This window comes from Phoenix dactylifera, chromosome 6, assembly GCF_051530095.1.
Source record: "Phoenix dactylifera cultivar Ajwa chromosome 6, Ajwa_hap1_PhDact_Kaust_v1.1, whole genome shotgun sequence".
Taxonomy (NCBI): domain Eukaryota; kingdom Viridiplantae; phylum Streptophyta; class Magnoliopsida; order Arecales; family Arecaceae; genus Phoenix; species Phoenix dactylifera.
Genome location: NC_143195.1, coordinates 35,912,431 through 35,939,656, shown reverse-complemented (window position 1 = coordinate 35,939,656; position 27,226 = coordinate 35,912,431). Strand labels below are relative to the sequence as shown.

General features: G+C 39.0%; 1 protein-coding gene and 1 long non-coding RNA gene across 6 annotated transcripts; both read right to left on the bottom strand.

Annotated features, from left to right (window-relative positions):
* Positions 1–1,650: 1,650 nt before the first annotated feature.
* Positions 1,651–9,466, bottom strand: LOC103717105 (uncharacterized). The gene is made up of 3 exons (XR_605637.6): positions 9,209–9,466; positions 4,384–4,729; positions 1,651–2,544 (listed from the first exon to the last, which is right to left on the bottom strand). It is a non-coding gene; the product is annotated as an uncharacterized LOC103717105 (long non-coding RNA).
* Positions 9,467–17,439: 7,973 nt separating this feature from the next.
* Positions 17,440–22,102, bottom strand: LOC103717127 (putative transcription factor KAN2). 5 transcript variants are annotated; one of them, XM_039126381.3, is made up of 6 exons: positions 21,366–22,100; positions 21,161–21,237; positions 20,177–20,222; positions 19,929–20,061; positions 18,294–18,357; positions 17,440–18,038 (listed from the first exon to the last, which is right to left on the bottom strand). In XM_039126381.3, exons 1-6 carry the CDS (start codon positions 21,958–21,960, stop codon positions 18,003–18,005), a joined length of 951 nt encoding a protein of 316 aa, XP_038982309.1. In that variant the 5' UTR covers positions 21,961–22,100; the 3' UTR covers positions 17,440–18,002. The 5 variants fall into 5 exon arrangements, with proteins under 5 accessions (XP_038982309.1, XP_038982308.1, XP_038982307.1 ...); XM_039126380.3 differs by having other exon boundaries at positions 17,440–17,978; positions 18,294–18,354; positions 21,366–22,099; XM_039126379.3 differs by having other exon boundaries at positions 17,440–17,978; positions 21,366–22,096.
* Positions 22,103–27,226: the final 5,124 nt, after the last annotated feature.

Here is a 27,226-nt window from a genome sequence, read left to right as displayed (position 1 = left end):
CCCTCGCAGCGATGGCGACGGGAGAGGAGATACAGAGGGCCGCGAGTTGTTCGGCTTGAAGCTGACATACAGCGGCATGCAATATTTGAATCGGCTGATCATACCGGCACAACCAGCAAAAAGGTTCTTTCCGGATGCGCCTTATCTTATGTTTTGGGATGAGGAGAGCCGGCGATGGTGGATTTTCCAATATTGCCGCTCAAGCTGTGGGCAACGGTATGCGTTTGTCTCGGGGTGGTCCTCCTTCGCCAAGGAGAAGGCTCTTAAGCCTGACGATACTTTGATCTTTAAGGCTTTCACGGACAACGAGATTCTCGAGAACTGCTATTACACGATCGATGTAAGGAGGGCGGCTCGGAAGAAGGAACAGATTAAGTTATTTGGCGCGGTCATCGAGATAGATTAATTGATGAAAATAAGTCCCCAAGAATACAGACTAGCTAGAGATATTATTTCCTTTTTTACCTCCTTTAGTCGATTTGCTTAGGCAATCTTTTCTTCTTCTTCTTCTTCTTCTTTTTTATTTCGTCGTCCAATAGTTGATTTGGTGGAATCGTAGCACTGCTTCACCAGAAATATTCCAATCATTGTATCACTTCTTGATGAAGCACTAGTTAACAATAGCTTGCAAAATCTGATGCACGTCAATTAATTTCTGAATTTTTAGTACGGCCGAGTGATGAAGTATATGGGAAGTTTTAACGTACAAGCATGACCAGTCATGCATGCGTACCTTCTATGATGCTGCTTGCAATGGGGCCATTATATTTCAAGGAAGGTCGAACAGGAAGAATGCTCAAATCCACTTTCTGTTTTGCTGCAAATTTAAATTGCAGGCATCACCAAGATGGAAGCCACAGTTTATACATAAGTTGCACAGACAACATAAGTTAAAGAAGAAAACGTGAAATGAGAACGACAAATAGCTGCCCAAAGGTTAGGAACTTGCTGTTTGTTTATTGTCCATTATAATTAATAATTCTTTCTCTAAAAAAAAAAATCTTGAACATCTTGCCAGGCTGGTTCTCTAGATTTACCAGGTTACACATCTCTCAAGAGTCAAATTATAATCTCATCAGAATTTATCAAGTAAGTATATTGTGCTTTTCCGAACTTGTTTAACAAAATGCAAACAATAAAATCAATGCACCCTGTTTTTTTTTTTTAATAAATTGACCTTAAATTTTCCGAGCAATAATATGCTCACGTTTTTATGTGTGCTCTAGTAATCGTCTGATTTCAGTATCACTAGTGAACTTCTTTTCCACAGCATATGTTCTATGGAGGTGGCGATTGAGAACTCATTGTCCCGATGGTGACACCTAATCAATTTGATGATTTAGAACCCATGGTCAAGCAACAGTTTCGTGCAAGTCAGAATATAATTTCTTTAATTCTTAATCGCTGTTGTATTATCAATCAGTTGAAATGCATAAGATAATGAGATCAATTTCTGCTCAGAACTATTTCAACAAGATCAGTCAATTAAATGATATTAAATATTCTTAGGGACAATATCTATTGATAGATAAGCTGACTCGCTGAAAGGTCACGTTTTGGATGCTGCTTCATATCTTCCTGCTCAGTAAAAGGTCGTATCTACAGTTACTGTCGCATCTAGACGAACTTGACTCACTTACAATTTCTTCGTTGAGAAAGAGGTGAGAGTCCACCCATGTTTGATTTTTTATGATTGATAAAAGGAAGCAAAAGAAGGGATTTTAGTTCATACAAGAGCAACCTCAAAGAGAATTACTGGAAGAAACTACGGCATTCATCCAAAAAAAAAAAAAAACAGAGAGAACAAACAACAGCTCTCCCAATACTAGAACCATATCTGCTTTAAACAAAATAGTTTCCTGATATTCCTTTGCCATGAAAGTTCATACTGCTTGTACGCCAGTTAAATAAGCAAGTTGTTGAAGACTCCAAGCATCGTATAGTTTGCTAAGGATTTTACTGGCCTTCTTTTTGTTAAAAAAAAGCTGGACATGTATCCCGAGTTTAAGGAACCCTGCCTCAGTGGGGAGCAGCAACAGTGGCAAGGTAAGCAGGTTCCATGAAGAGTTCATTCACTCCCCTCATGCAGTGGGGTAAGATGCCTGCATGGCGGCACTGCAAAGCTCCACCCCTCCTTGGCCTTAATGTCACTTTCCACCCTAATGTATCCATTCTCGCCTGACGTTGAGCCCCATGAGTTCTTAACGAGCCAATGTTTGGTCCAGTCGCCGACACCATATCCAACTGCAGCAACTCCATGATGCAAATCAGTCCCACAGTAACCACTAGAAACCCTGCTTGGATCGAACTGAAAAGCAGAATTGCTGGCTTCGATGGCAACAGACGCCGGCCGCTTGGCCGCTGCCTTAAAGAAGTGTCGTCTCATTGTTTCCTGCTACATCTTCATAGCCCTCGTTGCATCGTTGGTATTCACCATCAACGTCACAATCCACAAGCACATGCTCTGATAAGGAAATCAGCATACCAGTGCCCTGTTTGGTGATTCCTTCCATTGCAGCTACTGCAGCGAAACCCAACAGAACCCTAGTTCGTGCATTAAATCAAATGTCAAGCGTGCAATTCAAACAAATGAAAGAATTCAAGGTTACCATTACTTTGTCTGGCAGTCTCAGTATGGCCTTATCGACCATTTCAGATGCAGACCAACCAACAAAGTGCTCAACTGTGAGCTTGACAACCTAAACCTGAACCCAGTCAAGCCCTTCAGCCTTTTTTTTTTGAAAGCCCCACAACTAGCTATCTTATAGCAGACAACTAACGCAAGCCTACTCAACTAATCTCATGTAAACGCCTGTTCGCAACTAAACTAATAGAAAAAGACAACAACTTATTAAACATGTAGTTGAGTGCTCCGTCGTTCTTCGGATCTTGACCGGGTCCGAGCTTCCCAAGCTCCGAGTTGAACAAGAGCAAAAGGACTGACCTCTTCCCCGGCTCACCGTGAACTGGGTGACTTTTCACTCCCTTGATCGTTCAGAGGGCGATCGCGGAGTCACTGAATGAAGTCCTCCGTTTCTTTCGGAGGTGCTGACCCGCAGCGAGGCAGATATTACTAAGTGACATATTTGATATGGCGACGACAACAGCATGTCGTAGAAGGAGATAACAGGTGGAGCCAACGACCCACTAAGACTCACGTATCTACAACTACATCCCCGAGCGGCAGTCAAACGGAGGCGTGAATGCAAGATGCCAGCGGAATGATCGGCCGGACAGAGGCTAGGGCTGCTTCCTTCCCACCGCGTCCTTCCTTGTGTGTCGGAGATATAAAGCGAGTGCACCGGAAAAGAACGGGAACTGAGTCGATCTATTCCATGGCGGCGGAACGATATGATCTTCCAACCGAACGAACAGGAGATAAAACAACAATGTAAATGAACCGAACTGGATGGATCACTTTCTTTCCATCCAAACGAACACCCACTACACGAGATGAAATTTCGCTGCTCCACCCTCATTTCACTTTTTTCGTATCGGAACTACGCGTCTTTCATTCAAGCCCAGTAGCTCCTTCGATCCAACACGAAAGGAAACAACTACCATTTTTGACTTCCCATTGTATGCGGGCTACTGTGGGCTACGTTGGTCTGTGGGCACCCGTCTTTCTATGGTCCACTAGTCTGGAGTACACTGACTGGGCTTCTTACAGGGAAGGAGGCTACTACTTTGATGGGGCACCTGCGATATTCCGTTTTTCGCCTCCGCTAGCTCGTTTCACCTCTTAATAGACGAAGAAGTCTTATTCATATTCGAGGAGAAGCTTTTCACTCCCGTGAAAAGCTTCCATGTTGACGTACCTCCTACCTGAGCTGTACCAACGTAGTTACCTCTTTCACTCCGGAGTTACCCCCCCTCAAAAGGGGGGATTAAATTGAAGAATGAAGTGCTTTACACGCACCCGCGCAGAAAGCACTTCCCCGCCTTTCTAGGTATAACTGCTCATGCCAGGTCCATCTTATGGACCGGATATCCCCCCGAGGGGGACGAGGCCGGAGGCCGAAGGGGGGAAACGGACTATAAACTATAGGGATAGGAAAGGAAGTTTCTCCGACACAACTCCGATCGGAGAAACTTCGGAACAAACTAATCCCTCCGAGGGGGACGAGGCCACAGGCCGAAGGGGGGTAACGACCAATTCCCAGGTGACAGGTCCATTTATGGACCGGATATCCCCCCGAGGGGGACGAGGCCGGAGGCCGAAGGGGTTTCATCGCAACAGAATCTGGCTTGAGTCACGTTAGGTTCAGGTAAGTTTGCGGTTTATAAAATTGGACACTTTGTCAGTTTACATTATAGTTTAGGTCTTTAGTAAGATGATTCAAAGGGGCAGTGTAACATCTGCTAGGTCAACCATTTACTTACCAAATTGGCCCTCATCCTTGATGGGAGCAACTGTGCCCTTAGCCCTCCAATCCATGCTTGCAGGCACTGCAAAGATGTTCTCATAGTTGAAGCTCTTCACTGCCTTCCCCGAGCTTGCTTGGTATGGCCCAAATCCAGCGTACAAAGGCTTGAATTTGTCACTGGTGAGGTCTGCAAACTGTTGTTCAGTAGCTTGTAGTTGCAGCAATGAATGATTCAATCAATTCGATGTTAAACATTTTGAAGCCCAGCTCTTTTTCAGCTGCGACAATGCACAAATGCCCATACTGAGATATTCACCGGTCGTGCTTCTCCAGCAATGATGTGTCGAAAAGGGTGCACGATGCTGCATGAGAAGCCCAAATAATGATCATTAACAAGGCTGCCCATAGGCATTTGTTTGTAGAAAGCCATGGAGCTAAGGTTGTGGGGATGGTGCAAGGGTCAAGTGGAAAAGGTAATTAATTAGGTTTTTTCACAATAAACTCTGAGATGGATTGGTTTAGATGGATGAGGAGGTGGAGAGGCTCTGTTGATCTTTCCTCCAAATTGATGTGGCAGTGAAGGACATGTATGGGCCATGAAGGTTATACTGAGATGGATGAGGTTATTGGGAGAAGGACAGGATCCAATGAGCACGCACAATGAGCCAAGACTCATACCTTGAAGCAGTTTTATGTCACAAAAACAGAGGTTGGGATTACATGCAGAAGGTTACTTATTTGATGATCCTATGGTATGGGAGAATGCCAGAGATGAGATTTTTTTTTTCTCTGATTGGAGGAAATTAAATTGCAGAGCTCTTTGCCATCATAGGCACATTGTTGACAGGTTTCAATCCCATCTTTCCCTGTTCAACTGATGGGCAACCAAACCGGCTGCCTCTTACTTAGATTAATCGTTCAATTAACTAAGTAAACATTTTTCAAGTTTTTTTTCCATACAACACACTGCATTATTATATTTTGTATAAAAACATTGGTAATTTTTTTATCTTTACAAAACAACACAAGCAAATCTCTGTTTATTCAGATAGGACTCCTTTTTATTAGCCTCATCTCTAAGCTACATGGTATCGGACTGTGTGTGTCACGGTTTAACCTACTATGGGTGCAAAAAGACAAGTTCTTCCCCTACACTTATTTATGTAACCCAGTTTATTTTTCATTTCGATTATGTGATATTAATCCTATATGCAATTTTTCCAAGTAGAAAACTAAGTTCCGCTATTAAATGCAGAAGCAAAACTGTTCTTCTATATAAATAAATCTAACCAGTCAAATTCTGTATGATTCAGTTAATGGGAAGGGGGTTTTATGAAAATTATATAGGACATTCCTGTGCTTTTTTTTTCAATTTAGTTAATGCGATTTCATCTAGTTTTCCCTTATCAGGAGTCCTCCAGATTTATTTGCAATTAGATGAAGTCCATGTTTTGACCATATGCGAACAGAATCTTCTTAATTTGGACCAATTAATGCTATACTTTTCCACCATTCAACTGCAATAGAAGGAATAATGTGCTGAAAATAACTTAAAATTTCAACTAAAAATCATTTTTTTGAATCAATTTTGTTATAACCAATTGAGGACAGAGCTGAAGAAAAATAACTTGTGTTTCTATCATGCTTTGGCATAAATCATAGACACTGTAGATTTCAGGAGGCATGATCTATCAAATTCTATGTGGTCCAAATTATGAACACAGATATCAAATTTAAACCAATAAACCAATCCATTTGAATCAATTGATCCATTAAAAACACGGGTGATTCATATTGAAAATTGGGCAGGTCTTTTCCAATCTAATACATTGAGACTTTATGTTTTTGGCTTATCCTATTCTCATGCCAAGTTTAAACTCTGCTCAATGAGTTGCTCGGGATGCAATGCAACCAAGCCATACAAGCTGACTACTAAATGGACTGGGCAAAACAATCTAACAAATGGACAATCAGCTTTGCACTTGCACTTACTTTTAACGTTGTCACGTTATTTTTCATGCACTGTGCATGCCCACATTTTTACCACTAAATTTAGAAAATCATGCATGCTTTTCCCACATGCCACTCCATCTTTCGACCAGTCTAGACGGGGCTACACCTAATGGGCAGTCCACATTCTACGTTCCATACATGTCCATATCTCTCTCGTCGACTCGTCGCCAATGCTACAACTAGAATTCATGCACATACGATGTAGCAACAGTGCAAAAATAGATCTACGTTATCATACTATACGTTTATAACAACATCTAATCTAATATCGAATATCATAATACATTAAAGATGCACATACATGTAAGCTAATCATAGATAGCAAGTCAGTAGCCAGCATTATTCTTAACAAAAGTATAATATAAGCTTATGTTTCTTTGTTCTTAATGTATATTCTCTATTCTACACTGAGTTTTGCTTGTTAATTTTGCATGGCTTGTTTAATATGAAGCCTTAGGATCAATCAAGTGCATAACCATGCGTCAAGATAGTTTCTCTAGTTTCGAAGCATTCTAAATGGGAAACGAGGAATGTTCTTAGGAAATGATTCTATTGAGGATGGGAGAGTGGGAAGCTACCATCTTTGGACATGGTAAAGGATAGGCATGGATCGTGAAGGATGTTTTATACTCTTTTGAGGTGTGAAAGAATCTGATTCTTGTTTTGGCTCTTGTAGAGGATTTATAAAGTCAATTTCACTATGGAGTAGGTTTAGAGCTTTTATTAGGCTTCATGATGTTATATTGATAAACGAGATGCTCTTACTGTATCTGATATTCGATTCAGGTTGTTGCTTCAGTAACACTACCTCTTCTCTTACTATTTCCTCTGGCGACATGAGGATCTCTAAAAGTGCTCTTTGGCATGCTAGACCAATACATATAGCTCAAGATTGCATAGCTAGGCTATTGTCCCATGTGTAGTCACCTCGATGCATAGAATTAGTAAGGTACCTACTAATTTTTCTCTGAAAAGTGCGCAGCTCATTGCTTGAAATTATTTACTCCAATATTTAGGGCTCACAAAATGTTAGGGCCCATGGTGGATCCAACTATTCTCTTATGTCCAATGACCATCACTCATGTTATGGTCCTGTTTACCAACTTGCCAACAGTCTAAGGCATTGAATTTTTTAAAGAAACATAAGCTTAGCATCGGAAACTAATTCGATAGAAAGGTCAAATTATCCTTAATGATGCCACTCCTAACCTTCCTTTGTCTTATGTTTTGATCCATAATCTAGGTTTTGCAAGGCACAATTAAATACACTATATACATTTATACAACTACAATTACAGAAGGTTTTATCTTGTCAAAGATATGATTAGTTTCCATTAGAGTCTTAAGAGACTCAGAAGCTTTAACTCTGATTTAACAAGGATTCATCTACATCCACAAAAATATTACTGGACCTCTGAATACCACCTAATGCTCCAATCTAGCCTCAGTTGCACCTCCACAACACTATCTAGAAACTGCAGAGAATCAAATCTACACATTGAGCTAGTCTGTGAAGAATGACAAACCAAATTTTTCTCGGAGACACTAAAACTAGACACAAATGATTGAAATTTACTAGCTGCATCCAGATTAGCCTGCTTAGGTATGTCATGGACATATGGCAGTCTTCCACATGAAATGCCCATTTAAGACAATGCCCAAAATATTAGATACCATATACAGAAAAAATATCTAGTGCCAATTATTTGGCTTCTCAAAAACAATATTAAAATACTGAAATCACACCAAAGCAACTGCAAAATATTAATGTAATGCAAGATATTCACAAAATCATAGTTAAATCATCCCTCAAATCATCAAAAACTTCTCCAATTGTTCGCAAAATAGTCACTGCTGAATCATCGATGAAACATCTTTGAATAATCGAATCATTCACAAAACATTCAACAATCTGTCAATTTCATGAACCGTCTGGAACTATTCACAACCCAAACACTATGCATGAATTAAATAATTTGTTTTAGTCATTGTTTGACGATCATTGTTCTAATTGCCTCTCTGTGCTTGTCTTTCCATGCACCGATGTAAAATTTTTGGCAAATTTCACACTTTTCTCCATCATTTAATATTCTGATTTCTCTAGTTCCACGGGTTCCCAACTTTAAAGTATAGGCAATTGTTCCCCATTCATAGAGAACAAAAGATGAGAAAGTCCTCTTCCAATAAGCCTACCGAAACCCTAATCACACCTCTCACTGACATATCATAAACTAGGGATTTCTCTCTTCAAGAGTCAAGACTATCTCAGAACTGAAGAGAGAACAGATTGAAATGAGAAAGGTACAGCTAAACTATTTCGAACTAAATAGGGACTCAAATAAGAAAACAAAGTTTTCATATACCAAATTGTTACTTGTTCACAAGTTTAACAAAATTCTATACAAAATAACAACTATGAAAGCCCTAATTATTCTTCTTCAAACAAAATTCAAAAAGCAATAGCTTGCTCACCACAAGGAACTAAAGAAGGAATACAAATAGGGAAAGATAAAGGCTCAATATTTCCTCGCACCTCATATTTTCTCATTCAGAGTTTCAATTTAAACTTCTTCATTATAGCAAGTAAGAACTATTGAAACCCTAATCTCTGTTTCTTGCAACCAAATCGAATTTAGAGCCGCAAAAATAAAAAGAACTCTTTCGGACTTCAGGATTTCTCATTTACTGTTCCCACAAAATTCTCCCCAATATAACAACTAATCATTCCCCTTGCAAACAAATTCGAAAAACTACAGATTTCTCACATGAAGACTAGTTTCAGAACCCTACAAATAGAATAAACTTGAAAAGAACGTATTTTTTCGCACCTCGTAGATTCTTGTCCCAATTGGAACCGCGGTGAGATGATTGCTGGAAACCCTCCAAGAAGCCGTTGCCATGGGTGAGGAGAAGAGGCGTCAAAGATGGAAGCTTTCCTTGCTTAAAGAAAAGTCGAGGGCTTTGGAGGGGGCATTCTTTGGGGGAGGCCCTTAGGGTTCTGCCAGGGTTTTGCCGAGAGAAGGAGAGGGTGGAGATGAGAGCTGTAGAGCGACCATGGGAAAGCGAGGGAGACGATAGGATGCCGTTATTTTATAAAATGGCATTCTAGTAATATCGATAGGGGCGCCAGCGGGCTAGGCAGGCCCGCTTGAGTTGACATTGTGGTAGATGGACTCATTGGGCTTAGACTCTATGGCTTGTTAGGCCCATACGTTTATCATGGGCTACCCATGGACAGTGATGGCATATAACTACTGGTTGGAAGATGATTGAAAGATATGCTCTCATGCTTTGCCCTAATCAAGTATCTAGTATCAGATTATATTAGATTTTGATAGGGGGCCATATGCTCGGTGATAGGAGCAGAACTTGAACATATTCACTTTGGTTAGATCCTGAGGCCTTTGCTTAGGTAAAGTGATCTTGCCTCTGGCTTAGAGTCCATCAAGGATTATTTCACAAGGAACAGGAAAGACTTTGTTTTCTTGAAGAGGCTTATGGGCATTTGCAGCATCGTAGGTGAAGAAAATTTTAGCATCGAATTTTCTTCTTTGCCCTTGCCCCTGGTTTTGGAAAGCTTGGTTACCTTGAGGCATGGTGTATTGAGGAAATAAGTTGGGAGGCTGAATTGGCAGCACTTGGGGATTGCCGAAACTTGTTCAACGGAAGATCCTCCGATGTTTAAGTCAAACAGAGTTTCGGCCGAATAAAGCGTAGAAAAAAAGAAGAGCTGAAGACTATGATTGAAAGTCCTCCTACCAAGGATCCCTCGATCTGATCTATATAGAGAGGAGAGCAAAAATTTGTTACGATCCTATCGCATGATCCTGTACCGAGCTATTACATTCTTCTTTATCTATACCGAGTTGTTCGCTCGGATGTTGATTGCACATGCTACATGTCGTTGCGCCATTGGTCGGCCGAGCTGGCAACTGTGGGCGCCATATCTAGACAATATCAAATGCAAATCACGCATTCAAGTTGGCCCCGCCAGAATTGTTCATTAGAAACCAATCCTACTTTTTCCCATGATGTGGTACCTAACTCAAGTTTCTTATCCGCAATGTATTTCTCTATTGCCGACTAGCATTAATCAATTTTCCGGAACAACACATTTGCATAATTTTGTTTCCCCTCCCACCTCCACGAAAACCTAACCACACAATAGATCGTTCCATACCACTTCTCGCGATATCATCCCCGGTTATCACTGGCAAAGAAATCCCCAGAGTAGTCACATCAGCATTCGCATGTGAACCGTCCGTACAGTACCCATTCTCACTCTGCTGTAAAAATAGCTATTTATCAAATCACCCGCATATATATATTTATATTATGATAGGGGGAAATTTATAATAAAACAAATCACAAAAATAATAAAATAAATAAAGAATTGGGACGGGGTCTTGAATGCCGGGCGGACAAAGGACGGCCCAGCGGGGCCGGGTCGGCAGCAGACGATGCGAAACCCGAGCTGCCCGGAGATGTGATAGGACGGGCCCCTGCCCCTGCCCCTGCCCGCGGGCAGCTCCCAATCATAAAGCAATGGAGTGCCAAATCATTTATTTTCCGCCCTTTTTCTTATATTTTCTTCCTCGGTTTCCGAGATTTTCCTCGATTCCACTGCCTGATGGGACCTGCCCGGGCTGACCGGGCCTTCCTGATTCCCCTGTCTCTCTTTCTCTCTCTGTCCATGGCTGTCATGGGAACGTATACAGGAAGGGTGCCAGGGAATGGACGGTTGGTGATTCTGGGGTCGGTGCTCCTCCCGTGTACCAAGCTGGTTGATATTATTCCATGTATCCTTTTTGTGCGGTGGCAGGAAAGGAGCAGAATAATACCGTTTGGGCTCCCGCGTGATTCTCGCATAATTCGACTTGGCGAGGAGAGACAAGCGTAGAAGCCCCTTTTGGAATGCATGGGAATCGATATTTGTTTGGGAAACGGGACGCAGTGGAAATGGATTAGAACAACCGCAAGGGTAGCCACTGATTACGCTATTAGGAATAGTTTGGAAAACAAGTTTTTGCTGTACAGACACAAGATGCCTGTTGATCTTTTATCTGCAACAAAGGGATGAAATTGATTTCGATTGCAACTTGCTGCAATTGTTATAAGTCGCAGAACAACCACCTAAGGCTGACATAGATCATGAGAAGGGTTAGGAGGGATGTATGTGGATGTACTTTTGATAAAATTTTACATTGTTTCTGAAACTTTGAATAGGTTTCAACTCAGATTTGAACTATTTACGGCTCTATCGGTTGATGGTATTAGTTGTTAGTGAAAATTTACTAGTCTCACTGCCATGTGGAGCCTACCTAAGGTCAGTGTTTTTCCTGTAGACATGATAGCTCTGACGATCTGTCGAAGCATATAGCCTGTAAACTATGCTTTTTTCTATCATATACAATAACAGATGTCGATCTTGACATTTCACTCTTGTCTTATCTATCATTACAACTTGTCTGCATGAATGTACTAGTTTTTTGTGTTACGAGTCGAGAACGACAAAAGATAACCAACATGATTTCTGTCATCTTAGTAGCCAACCATGAAATGGTTGATTTTATGTGTTTGTGGTCATATAATTGTGAAGTTCTAAATGAGTTCTATAATTGTATCCAACCTAAGCTAGATGACAAAGTGGGTTACTTTGGTTTAGCTTTAATGATCAAGGTTCCGATTCATTCGGGTCATGCCAATTGGTGACCGTATAGAATGAACGACTCCAAGCAGGCAAGGCCAAAACAATGTAAAATTTTATTAGGCCAGTGGACAAACTTAGATTTGATCCACTTGCTCGGAGAGCCAAGCATTTCAAAGGAGTCAAAATATTTAATGATATATCCTCTTTTATTGCATTTTAAAATAAAATAAAAAGCCAGATGAATGATATCAAGAAGTTAACATGAAGTAATTAAAACAAGACTTGATGATCATGTTTGTAATTATGATTATATCTTCTTTTTTTTATGAAGAGGTAGGCTAGGCCACTTAGAATTTATTAAAAAATAGAGTTTACAGAAATTATTTACAAAGAAATTGTAAGAAAGGAAAACACGAAAGAGCAATAAATGTCTTTTAAAAAAGATAGTGGTCCGTAAGTAGACCCATTAAACTATTCAACAAACTGAACAATCTCATAAATAATTTGAAGGATCTCTATATCTTCAATGTGCAACTACATGAACTCTGTATCCTGATGTGAATCAGTCTTTTTTTAAATAAGATAAGTTAACATCTCTTAAGTGCGACGCCAATATATTGCGAGGTTATTCCAAAATTTGAGATGATGATCCAGCAGCTTCTCTAAATAGATGCTTCCAGCTGAAGAAGATTGATAAAATTTTCTACAAAACACAATAGATAGAACTTGATTTCTTTAAGAAAATTCGAGCATTTCGCTCCTTCAATATTTTCCAATAGATCAAAGTAATCAATTGATCTGTAACTCTTCTCATTGGTTGTTAGAATTTTCTGTTTCTCCATTTGGTCTACAGATCACTAATCATTGCAGGCCATCCTTTCAGATTTAGCTGCACTTTAATTGTTGTCCATAAACTATGAGCAAATGGGCATTTAATTAGTAGATGAAAGAGTAATTATGATTATATCTAAAAGAACATAGGGATCCATGCATTGGTCATCGACTGCTATAGCCATATCTATGACCCACAAATCGTACTCCACTTATTCAACGTTGGTTCTATTATTTTTTTCACTTCTTCTTCTTGATTATCTTTTAATAACGACTTTCTTAGGTCACTTGACCTCTTTTGGACTTTGATTCTACTATTTTTTTCACTTCTTATTGTTGATTATCTTTTAATAACGACTTTCTTAGGTCACTTGACCTCTTTTGGACGTTGGTTCTATTATTTTTTTCACTTCTTATTGTTGATTATCTTTTAATAACGACTTTCTTAGGTCACTTGACCTCTTTTGGAGCCCTACCCTTTGTTTTACTCCATTTTAAGAACATAATGCAGGCACAATTTACAAGAAGTACCATGCTTGGAGCATTGTGACGACAGTCCTCCGCTGGTAGATAAACTGGTCTGGTGTTTCTTTAGACAGTGCTTTGGGGAGGAAGAGAAGCACCAAGTGAAGTCCATCCGCTAGAAAAGGAGTGCATCTCATGGAGGATTCACCTTTTATTTTATACTCATCCTTGTCATCACCATGCCAATCCTTTGATTGACCGGGCCCACCAATATATATATATATATATATATATATATATATATATATATATGCATGTATGTATATAAACCTTTTTCACTGCCGTCTTGGGTCATTAAAAGCGAGTAAAAAGGTTTATTATATATGTATAGGCTCAGCTCCTAGAGAGAGGGACCCTGTTTGTTTGGGCGTGCGAGCGAGGCTTGGTGAAAACAAGGACGGAAGGAGGCGTCCCCTCACGGGGGTCCATACCCCACCGCGGAGACAGCGCGCCTCTCGGACAGGATCCAACGTCGCTCGACAAGACACGGGTGTCGCCTCCCAAATGACCGGCCCGACCTCGGGTTTTGCTCCACAACATCCGATGCCCGGTAAGTGACGATAATTTTTTCTTCAAATTATTCATATTTATCAGAAGACGAACAGTATAGCAAACTGAATGATCTCTTATGTGGTGCATCATTTTGGTGAGTTTCTCTAAGTGAACCAAGCAGATATTTCTTATTCTCTTCGTCTTTTTTTTTTTTTTTCTGACCTTGTTGGCTGCTATCCTGTGCATGTCGTGTAAGACACTGGTGTACCAAAAAAAAAAAAAAAGAAGAGATGATCGTGTCATTATTTACATAACTTGAGATACGCTATCTTTTTTTTCCCCCCTCCTGATGAGAGAACAAAAACAACGCCAATAGATTTTGAACCCGTCCAGAGTAAATTTGATGGAAAAAATGGATCAAAGCAGTGACTTATCTTCAAAAAGATGCCATGTAACATTTGGACTGGTAAATAATAACAGAGGTATTGAAACATTTACCGACATAATAAAAATAAAATTACATCGATTGTGTTACTAATTAGTAATTAACAGAATAAACAAAAAGATAGCTAGAAAATAAGTAAAAGAAATTGACTTACTTTCTTAACTTGGCTGGTCGTGGGATCTATCAAATTACATGGGACGAGGTTATAGGAGTTAATATTTTGTGTACGTTAAATGTCTTAATAAAGCATCATGCCCGTTATCGGATGCAGCAGCAGAGAATGGAAAACCATGTCTGTACTGGGCAATCTAAGAGAACTTGGAATTTTGGACCTAGTAAGTTAGGCCTTGTCAAGCTATGAGTGCTATTAGGTATTAGCACCCTATGTCGTGGAAGGAGGCTCTAGGATCAAAACCTTGGAAGCTGTTTCCCCAGCGTTTGACCCAGATAATCATAATTAGGTGGTAAAACAGGATATTTGTATAATAATGTCAAACCTTCCGATCAAAATATGAGAATCCGTGCGTATATATGTGTATGTTTAGCCTCACAACGATAATGCATTAGATAGATCTTGAATGCATTCATATGCATGATCAAAATATTCAAATAGCACCTTTCGATGGGTCTTCTTAAGTGAAATCCTAGTGATTATGATATTGGGGTGGATTCACCTAAAACTTTATGAGGGACTAGCAGCATGGATCTTTTGGGGATTGGTAGATCTACTGAATTTAGTCCCATATCAGTCGTGCACCGAAAAAATTTTGATCGGTACTTATATAAGGCCAGAGAACTAAAACAATAAATTTTGGCTAGTATTTCTAGGTGAGGTCCTAAATTATTATATAAAATTTTTAGGATTAAAAATTAGAACTTCCTTAGATAGTCACATCAATTGAATTTTTTTTTTAAGATACATTTTGCTATTGATGTATAGCACATTAGACCATCCAAACAGCATCTTAGCCATTGTGGTGCATGAGAACCAGCAAGCGGCTAAACCTCATAGTGACCAGCACAAAGCATTGAAAGTAATCAAGCCATGAACTTGTAATATAATATTAAAATTTAATTATGTATAGGGCGACCTTGGTTTCCATTAGACACTCAATCTTCTCCTCCTTTTTTTTTTTTCCTCTACTTATTCTTATATATATAAAGTTAAAAATGGAGATGCATGCTTTCGCTCATATAGATGTTGTATTCGGTCAAGATTGACTTTGTGACATTGGCATCCGTATGTCTCGTTATGTCTATGACACTTACTTTTCTTATAATCTTTCATAAAAAATTAGTATAATAAATTATCAGAGACACAGTCTTTTGTGTCCCTGTGTTTGTCATGAACACCATGTTTCTGTCTACAGTACTAGGTTTCCGGCCCTTATGCATCATTTATAGCCTACAGTATTTTGACACAGTACTGCCTTTGCTTCCGCATCCTTAGCCAGCTGCCTTTATTTCAAAGATGGGGACATCTCTTCGGAGCCTCCCTTTACCATTAGTCGGACCAACCGCCCAGCACCAATAAAAAACTGGAGCCTTCTGTCCATTCCATGGGCATCGAAAAAGTAATTCTCCTAACTGCGTTCTATTTATCTTTCCCTTTCAACCCTATACATCACTAACATCAGTAACAATGCAGTTGCCAAAGTTTGAAACTTTAGAGACCATATTAACATATAAAATGTCCTCACCCAAACCTTTAGAGATCATAATTTTATTCGGGAACTTGAATGGATGGAAGTCCAACTGATGCCCGGAGTGAGGGAGGGATCAAAAAGAGGTCTCTTTTTTCCTTTTTAGAAAAAATGGAGGAAGTCATATATGTATGCATGCATGTATATAAGTATGTATGTAATATATGTAAAAGAAGGGTCTGAAAGATGTAGAGGCTTTTAATTTTCTTATTGTTTTTTGAAGAAGAGAGAGATAGGAGAGGCTGGCTGAACTTTATTGAAATCATGAATTATGGTGAAGGTAGGACTCGGAGGCTCGGAGCTAAACCATTAGCAGCTACCTCCCCACTGACTTTACCAATTGAATCGGCTGGTAACCTTGGAAGATGGATGTGATTTACCTCATCAATAATTGTAAATGCAAGTACCATGGAATCCATGGCATGGACATTCTGGCAGCCCAAGTGAATTGTCACAGTTATACCTGTGTTTAAACATGCATGGGGCAGTGTGATTCATGCATCTTTTGGGTCTTTTGGATCTGCTCCATGACCCAAGTGGCTGCATGCATCTTGTATTTCCTATGAATGCAGGTAGCAGCAGCAGCAAGGTAAACCGCGTCCCAAGAAGAGAAGGGGTGGCTCAAAATGATGGATCGATGGAAGTGATGGAGGATTTGGCGTTTAAAAGCATCGGAGCACTGCATTCAAAAAAAAGAGAAAGAGAGCACCTCAGCATGGTTTGCAATCGCGATACAACCAAAGCACTCACGTATTTGCAAACCTAGGGAAAAAAAAGGCATCATGATCATTAACCTTCTCTATTTGATATGCATGTCACTTTCTTTTGAAATAATTAACCTTTTTTGTTCCTCCCTTTTCTTTTCATAATTGTACTAGTCGAACCACCTAAACTTTACACCCTGTCATGATCCTGTATCATTATTCATTATTTCATCAATGGAGCCCTCCACCACTAGTCCTCATGAACCAAGGAAGTGGCCAAGTTTAGTGAAATATATGAGCCTTCTCAGACATTCAGGTCAACTTTCTGCATGTTTTCTTACCAAGAACTATATCAACTATCATAGGCAGCGGTTTTTCTGTAAATTCCTTTTCATGAGCAGGTTGCATCTCAATTAATTTGAGACCAACTTTATAAATCCTTCTTCTTCATTTCTTCCTTTTAAACTCCAAACTGTTGTCATTGTCAACTTCTCCATATGGTTTGTCATATTCTTACATTCATGATATCTTAGGCCATCTATTACTAGAAGGAAGAATGAAAGTTCAAGACCACACGCACATACACGTGTGCGCATTTACACACGTACAAACAGTATTAGCTCAGCAAAGAAGATACCTACAAAGATTATGAGTTTTTCTTCCTCATACCAAGCTATGCTAAAAGCCTTGCATTCGAGATTGGATAAGCTATGGAAACCTTGCATCTGATTTCGATTATATTATATAATATTCTACTGATTAGTGTCATGGTCCCTTCCTTTTCTCTTTGTTGGGAAACTACAAAGCAAATCACGTGCATATGCAAGAGAATGAAGGAGCCCCATCCCTTCAGTGCTTTATGCCTTTATGACAGCAAAAGGAGACCCTCTCTTCTCACTCTCAACATCTTGAAAACAATAAACCAGTCTCATATTTACGCAGAACATAGCATCAGGGATCTCTCAGCTTGCATAGCTTTTACTCGCTCGCTCCTCTCAAACTCATGTCGCCTTGTTTCTGCTTTCCGCCTCAATGGTCTCCTTGTCTTTCTCTCTTTTCCTTTTTTTCGTGTTTCCCCTGCAGGCACCTGATTACTCCTCCCAGATGATCACATGATGCGGATGAAAACCCAAAGATTCAATGCGGCCTTCCCAAGGTGAATTCGAGATTGGGCTTCTTTGTGCTCATATCTGAGAGGCACGATGAGTTTAAATCCGATACCATCTCGAAGCTTTTGGATTGCATGTCCTGCACCACAAAAGTGCTTCCATGTCAATCTTTTGTTCCGACCAAAGTGCAACACCAACACTGCAATCAAAAGGAAATTATTGCTTTTTCTTTTTACAACAGGGGTAGGCATAAGATAACTATTCTCAAAGGGAGCGACTGTCAAAAAGGGACAATATATGGGTGTCAAAGATCCCATAAAAGTTTCTTACTTTGATCAAAAAGATGGTATAGTTGTGTTTTCCATGCAAGTAATTATGCTAATGCCATTTTATATCATAATGGTTACAGAGATAACTGTCTATAATCATATGAGTTATGGGTTGAAATGAGCACCTCGAAAGATAGTATGCTCCCAGTGGTGGATTCCTTTGGTTTGTCATGGAACCGGCCTCCCCTGCTGCAGCAACCATCATGGAGGGAATATTTTCTTTCAGTGGAAGTCCATGCAAGAAAAAAGCATGCTAGGAAAAGGAAAGCCATCTTCCACTATTAGCTTGTCATAAATTGCTAGCTTTATCAGCGGTACCCATTGAATTAAAGTTGCATTCCCATGTGATTGCCCATTATCCTTAAAAGAAACTGCGAGGAAGTTTCAAAAGGCTAAGCAGTATAGTTCACCAAGGTTGCTTCTGTTAGCCTCATGCACCCACAAAATCCCGAAGTGAAACCTGTGTCTTTTGATGTAGATTTTTCAAATGGGTCTGTTTCTTGAAGTGGGAGATAGCTTGGCTCCCTAGTCTTTTTAAATTACTTGTGGAGATCATTGCACCATGATGGATCTTCAATGCTAACCTGGGACAGATGGAACAAAGCTATGAGCTCTGTTGCTTTTGGGGAGCATTTTGGATGGAGATTGGTGTTATAGAAGGAAAGGGAATGAGGAGAGGTGCTTTTATCTGCCTAAAGTATATTGGGCTGTGAATCTAGACAAATGTGGATACTCAGGGACCACATTTTTAATTCTGTTATTGCTATGGCAATACCCTTTACTAAGCATTAACTTTCTTATTTCTCAATTAATTTAAGTGCCCCATTTTTCTATTACTTGAGTTTGATTTTTCATGATGTCAATGGCAAGGGCTCTCACTTTATTCTTATATTGGCCAAAAGTGAAACACAAGGAAGAAGATATATGAAGCTGTGGTGTGTTCCAACGTGCCTTCTTTTCAATTCTACCAATAAACAGATCGAGCAAGGCAGAGTTAGTCCACGACAGAAGACTAGTGAAGAACGAACCGTAAGCTCGAAAAAGGTTTACATGTTCACTTCCTAAAGGAAGAAATATCCATAGAACAAGGCTGTGTATGAAATCAAAAATGGAGAAAAGAAAAGGTTCTAGCTCTTTTACATATAGCAAATCCTTTTTCATCATTCATGATTAGTATTTAAAATCTCAGGACTCTCGCCTGAAGACTCGGACATTGAACTCTCCAGTCCACTAAAACATTATCCTTCTTTCAATGTGAAATAAATGGAAGTCTGCGCACTAGAAATACTAGTTACATAACTAAAATAACAATAAAGAATTGGATCTTCTATGTTAAAAAACAAGAGCCAAGAATTAGATTCAAAAACTCTATTCAAACCATATCAAGTCAGTAAACTAGCAGCAAATGAATTGCGAAAGCTATTAAATCACCCACTTGAGTTATTCAAGAATTAGATTAAAAAGAATTCCTTTTTTGAGAAGGATTTTTTAATCTATTTCTGACCATTGAGTAATCAGAAGAAGTAACTAGCTTCTCAGAAGGGCCGTGAGATATAAATTATTTCTTCCCGTCGGTTATTTTTTATCATCCAGCTGAGAAATATTTTAGGATAATGAAATAGGTCTATTACTCCCACCCCCACTCCCAAAAAAAGGGGGAAAAAATCTCTTCTTATACAATGAGAAATCCTTCCGAGCAGTATCTTAATTAAAATAACGTACTGGATAGAAAAGGATAACAAGAAATAGTTTCTTATCACCTTGAAGTTTTGCTCCATAGGCCAGAATGATTCGTGCTATTACTACCACCCGATCTTCCGGGCTGAATTGAGGCTTCTGATCCACGGATGTTGAGCAAGTTGTCATCAGAAATCTCTACGGGTTCAGTTTGGTCTGGGATAAGCAATCATTATTGCTATTATAAATTAGAACAGAAAAAAGCTCTCCCTTCAGCAATAAAATGATAGACCGATGATAAAATCCATTGGAAGAAATAGATCAGCATTACCAGAAGAAGTGGGCTGTCTATCAGTTGTCTTCACAGTTCGATACATCTGCAACCATTCATATAAATGTACCATGAATCAGTAAACAAATAATAGCTTGGCAGATTTGCTAAAGCAGTCTTATATGTATGTGTTATTGTTCTATAATTCATATCATTTTAGTAAATGATGACACATTGAATGCTTATGAATAAAGTTCCCATTCATCATTTATTTTGGATTAAAACATGAAGTAAAATATTTATTTCTCTACAAAAGTACCAATATATTCATGCATTTCTACATTCATTTATTGTGATATCAGCCATCATATGTAGCTCCAAGTAGATAGAATTATTGAGAAATGATGGTTCACTGTGCTTCATATATTTTTTTCTTTAGAACTGAACGTCGGTACGTTGATTTTCTCAGTATTTTGCTTTTCTCCTATTCTTTTAATGGCGTGCTTTCTGCAGCTCAAGTAAAAGCTGCTAGAAACTTGCAGAACTTACAACTCTCCGCAGAGAGAGAGAGAGAGAGAGAGAGAGAGAGAGAGAGAGAGAGAGAGAGAGAGAGAGAGAGAGCCTAGCCAATGGGTGACGAGATTCATGATAATGTTAGGAACTGCCGGTGCACTGTAATGGAAGAAAAGAAAAGAAGGAAAAGAGAGCAAGAAAAATTTCAGCTTAAATGATTTACCCCCCTTTTCCCCGAAAAATTTTGATCATCCCTTTTCTCCCCTCGAGTGTAATATCTATGTTTTGTCTTGGATCTTTCTGAAAAAATACATAAGAAAAAGCCCATCTTGAATCAATATAGAGTTTGATGTTTCCTTACTTACGATGTGATTTAGTATGAGAACAAGCTGCCCAAGTGAGAGAAAAGAAAGCAAAAAAGACCAAAAGGAGGCGGAGAAAGAAGGGGAACAGAAGAGTCAAAAATTTTCTGCAACCTCGATACTGAGAACCCAACTGAGAGTACTCAAGACTCAAGAGAGAATTCCTCACCTGTAAATGAGACTTCACATGAGCTAACGTGAGATCTTTGACATCCATAAGCTCGAGAACAGACTTTGGCGTGGCCCCTTATAAGATCCAGCCGACACAAGAAATAACAGGATACCAAGATCAGATCATTTCACACAAAGTGAATTATGCCTCATATGAAAGTGATGAGTCAGGAAAAAAAAAACAACACAGCAGTGATTCATACTTTCATGGCCTCCCAACAACTCGACAGCATGGACGAAGCGAGCATGGAGGGTGGTCGTCCACCGCATCCTCGGCGCCCTCATGCCTCGCTTCGCAGGGAACCGTGGCAATAATCGCGGGGACCTCGGCATGCCTTGCATCGTGTAGGGGGTCGAAGCAGTAGTGGAAGATGAGTCACATAAAAGTTGGTGGTGTTGGTTCTGGTGCTGCTGTCGCCTTTGGAGGAAAGAAAAGGAAGGAGGGGTCTGGTACACCGGAATTCCCCTTATAGGCCTCGTAATCCCAAGATCTTGGTGATACCCATCATGAAGGAGTTGTTCGTGTTGATGGAGATGGAAATGGTGGTGAGGGAGATGGTCGGTGGTGTTGGTGTTTGAGACACTCGGGTTTGCTAAGGAGAGGTCGAAGCCACCGGTATCGGCCTTCGATGTCGAGGGGGTGATGCTGCTCTTGATGCTGCTGCTGCTGGAGTCCATGGCTCTCCTCCAAAACCCTAAATCCAAGCTCTCATCACTTTTGCCCCAGCTTGATGTGGCCTTGCTGTCTGGGGGGCTAATTTGCAGTGATAAGTCGGGTTGTGCCGGAAAAAGCTCCATTTGCTCACTCTTCTTCTCCTCTTCCTCCCCCTCCTCCTTATTCAAGCAGTACTGCTTATACCAGTCTCTTCAATGATATGAGAAATGAGTTAAGTTGCGTGTATGCGTGGAGTAATAGGCTTTGTTATACGGGTTACGAGGGGAATAGGAGTTGTTTGAAAGGTGGGGGAATGATGGAGTGGTAAAAAGAGCCATGTTGTATAGTGAAAGTGTGAGAAAGTGACACTTGGGTTGCTTGCCTTCCACAGGGACACGCGCGCATGGATGGAGGGAGGAAATAAATGAAATATAATGAGGTATCGATTCCCTTTCACACCTTTCCCATTTGCATTCATTTTGGGAAAAGGGAATTTTTAGTGGGTCCATAAACCTGTGGTATGTCTCTCGAGCCATCAAGGTTACCTCCAGCTCTTCATTGAATTTGAAACCGTGGTTGGTGCGACGTACGTTTTCACACACAACTCTGTACATGTCTCTTCTAAACCTTGGGTTCCACTCCATAGGCATGCTCCCCTTTTCCTCTCTGGTTTTTATTCTTCACCATATACTGGCGGAAGTGATGGAATGGAAAGTTGGAAAACCTCTTTCTCAAGTCCATATACACATTTATTGGTTTGTAATGTCCTGTCCACCTCAAGCTTATTGGAATAGGGAAACGTTTTTTGATTTTCTCACTTGCCTAACATCTCGTGTGAAATTGCCTTGTAGATGGTAATTACCATGGTTTTAGTTTTCCATTACTTACCTTAGTCTGGCTTTAAACCTTTTGCTAGATAATCCAGCTTCAAAGATTAACTTGGTCACTGTCCTTTCCACGTGTAGTGGAAAAGTTACAATTTTATTTCCTTTTCGTGTTGAAAGAAGAGAAAACTATAACTATGCAAAAAATGCACCATGCAGTGAAATATTGAAAACATAAAAATCATTTACTAAAGTTTAAGCATGACAAATCATGTGTGCCGTAGTATAAAGCTTGAGTTACCTCTTTTCTAGCGGCAGTAGTGCATGCTCTTGAACAAAATTGGTATAATTCGCTTTAACATGAAGAAGATTATGCTTAAAAATGTTTATATTGGAAACCTATAGTTCATGCAATCATGCCCATATTTTTTGATAGGTTTGAGAAACCTAATTATCTCATATACAGGCCTTATTTTTGTTAGTTACGGTTACATTCTTGCATTAACTCTTTGGATATATTTAAATTTCTTTCATCTTAATAGAAACTAAAAGGTTTTTCTTTAAGAAAAAGGAGGAGATCTATTAGTTCAAAATAGAAACTACGAGGCTAAAATAATCTACAACTTCAATACAGGTTCTGCTACCAAGTATTAGTCTTTTTAGCTTCTTAAAATGACATACACATAGCCTCTAACTTCTATTCAAAAGGTGTTTGCTTTTAAAGATTCTGATAATTAAGAAGCCTCCTATCAAACATAAACCAAATTATTAAGTGATAGAGTAATAATTTAATTAAAATAAATCATATCGTATAAAAACCTTGGTTATTCTCACTAAAAGATAAGCATCCAATCCATGTAATCGCATTAGATCCATCAGCCACTTTATTTACTACATTTATTTGTCCCTATTTTTCTACTTAAAGTAATACCTTTTTCCCACATTCTTTAATCTCCTTCATACTACTTCATTCCATATTATTATAATCTTTTTTAACTGAATCATAATGATTTTCGTGATTATATTTATTTTTTGGAAGATATATTGTATTTTCATAAGAAAATCTATATGAAGAATATAAAATAATTCACTCTAAGCCCTTTTAAATTCCCAGCCATTATATTCCGCTTGCATTCCATAAACTACTATCTATATTAGCTGAGATATTTTAACCCTAATGCTAGTATCAATTTGGCAATTGCATTTCTAAGTCCATAGGTTAAAGAAGTATCCTACAGGTGCTTTTAAATGCGGCATTAGATATTTTATTATACAAGTCTAATATTTTGGTTTTTGTTATTGTGTTCTTCATTATTTAATGAATCTGATATTGGTTTTGCTCAATTCTTTTGGCTTTGCTCAATTCTCTCTCAAGCAAAAAAGAAAAAAGAATACTGGTGTCGGGTTATTCTCGCGTTCTCCTTCCATTTTCCTGCTCTGTATTAAAAAAAAAGAAATAGAACAAACTGAGAAAACGTCAAAAGCATGCTTGGCTGGAGAGATTTGGACTCTATAATGAAAATAGAAATAAGCGACTCTCATTCTAGCTATTTGATTGGGGGGAGTCTCATTTCCGTTCCGATTCCAAAGGAGAATGGGAATGCCCTAATTCCCCAAAACTCAGTCTCTCCTATCTCCTAGTTGGGAATGAAAATGTTTCAATCCTTCAAAATTCAATCTCTTCTATCCCCTAGTATTCAAATACTATTTCGATTCTGGTTCCAGTCACAAACCAAACATATTGGAGGATATGGCTATTTCGATTCCCATTCGAATTCATTCTGATTCCAATTGCTGTGAACCAAATGCGCCCCAAATTTTATAGAAAAGTGAAGGAGAAAAAGTTTGCATACACAATTCCAGACTCATGTTACTAGAGAGATAATAGGAGCAACACCTCTTGTTTTCTTTCACTTGGGTAAAATTCCCCAACATCACTTGTATGGATTCAGGGACACCAACACTAGTGCCATACCAGCAGACATAAGAGAGTGTAATGCTCCCATAGGGGAGATCCATAGCTATAAATGCTTGTTGGTATGGGTGCTTTGATTTTGGCGGAACTTTCTATCATATATTTAAGCTATATGGGCCCTGTGCAATGAGGTCATGGGTTCCATTCAATAACCGACAGTCAAAATTGCCTATAGCTAGAAAGGTAAAACAGCCCACTCACCGTTCTCCAAGACCTACCTAATCTGAAACCATAGGTCTATTCTCATTCTTTAAGGGTTTTTTTGAATACCCTAACCCCACACACATATCTGGGGCATTTAGATATCTTGTGACATATGGAGGAAATCTTCCCCAAAATCCCCAGAGTAGATCTCGCTATGATGAAGGTCATGTCCTAAAGAAATTTCATCAGCCCACCCCTCAATGAGATTAATGACATGACATCAGAGTGTTCCTCTTGTGTGTACCTTTGTGCTAGCTCTTGTTAAATTGTTAAATGATGATGGGTCCATAGACCAACAAGGTTACAAGGGATCAACAAGTGATGTTTTGTCCTTCATGTCATCCATGGGACCTTATTATGAGAGATCCATCAATGTCAACTCCCTCATAGGGAGGTGGGAATCGTAGTCCTGGATGAAGCAGGCTTAGGATATCTAAGTAGGAAACGTAGCGCATGCCCGACCTAGAGGAATTCCATGCCCATTTAATGCGATTTATTTCTTGGAGTGAAACCCAAAAAAGAATCCTACACCAAGGCTTTGGCAAGTTAAGATAAAATATATATTTAGGTCTGGTCTCGATGCTTGACTCTATGAAAGGCTAGACTACGTGAATTGTGATAGCTTGTCAATTAGAACCATGAAAACAAAGGTTTTAACCTCATTTTTTTAATATACATATTTTTTTTTTTTTGGACACCATTTTTTTTTAATCTTTTCACCTTCCTAAACTAGGATGCAGCTTAATATGAACATGTAAATCGCCTCTCGCTAAGAGTTCGATGTTGCCTTATAAAAGAAGACCTTCAAAGAATCTTCTATATAGTCTTCTCTAAGATTGCCAAACTGTTGATGATTTCTGACTTGAAATCCTGAATTAGAAGTTAATCAAGTCGTGCAGTAGGTCTAACAAGCAATTTGATCATTTTATAGAGAGTTCTGATTAACTGATTATTATTAGATCTTGAATCCGAACAGAGAATGATAAGAACAATAAAGTCTTTTTTTTTTTTTTGTAAAGGCAAAAGGAGGTGTAAGATGGATCTAGAGACCTTGGACTGTATAGATATGAATGCCTTGTCTCCTTCGTAATGCGTGGAGTCACATCTACTAGATGATTTTGATATAACCTTTCATGTCCGGACAGAATAAGGTAGGAAGATATCACACTGCAATACTGCATTTAAAAAGAAAATTATAAGTTATGTGACATTAGAGCTAGTCTTTGTTTCTTTCAGGATTACAAATTGCAGTGAAAATATATAATGGCAATAGCTTCAGGCAGGGCAAGAGAAGGCAATAGCAGGCAAACCATTCTGGAGGCAGATGCAACTTGATATTGTTACAGTGACAAATATTTAGAATTGCACGAGTACCTCTGAAAATCGTCAAAGGTAATAGCTTCATTTCCTATGGACCCATCATAGCTGGACTCATCAAGTAGATTCTATTCCCATGCTGATATGCTGAGACAAATCCAACTATTATTTTCCCTCCCGGCCCCAATGGGATCATACATCAATGGAAAATATTAAAAGACCCAGAGCTCCATTCAACAAGTGCTGTTGTGGCACTCTATGAATACTCCCAACTCAGGTGATACTCACCTACTCCCATGCATTCCCAATATTTTAACTGCCGCATAAGACAGGAAATGGAGCAGGAATCAATACAATACTTTAAACCAAATTCTTGGAATCCCAAACGAAGCTTGCCACTCAACCTATTTACGGACGTACTGCGTATAGTGAAATTGGACGGGCTCTTTATATACTTGCCACCTTTAATATTAAAATATATATAAATATTCTTCTAAAATTAATATTTATATGCATATCCTCTTAAAATATTTATTTTGTTTGTATTTTTTTTATCTGTACCCACACTACCAGACGTCGTTAAAAAAATTAGCGGTTTAAAATTAAAATGACTAAAATATATTTAACAAGTAGACATGCAAAAAGAAATATTTATAAGGATATACATGCAAATAGCAATTTTATGAGGGTATTCATGTAATTTCATATATTTAGAAGGTATATACATAAAAAAATCTCCTAAATATTCGAATTTATATGATTATCCTTCTAAACTCACAAAACATTGTTTTGCAGGAATACCTTTGACATAATAGTCCAAAATATTGAAGCTCCAAAGGAAAGTGACTTAAGGTACTCAACGTAAGGGGTGTGGAAGTTGTTAATAAGTTTAAAGGGTTCTGAAATCCTTTAATGATTTTGCATGAGGATGATTGATGTTGTTCTTCGAGCCATAAGCATAGCAAGTAACAAGAAAGCTTAATTATTGCAATCTATTATGTGCCTTGAAGAGATTTTAATTTCTTTCTATATTTTGATCCATGCTCTTACATATGCATCTAAGATAATAAATATTACGAGCTGGTTTTT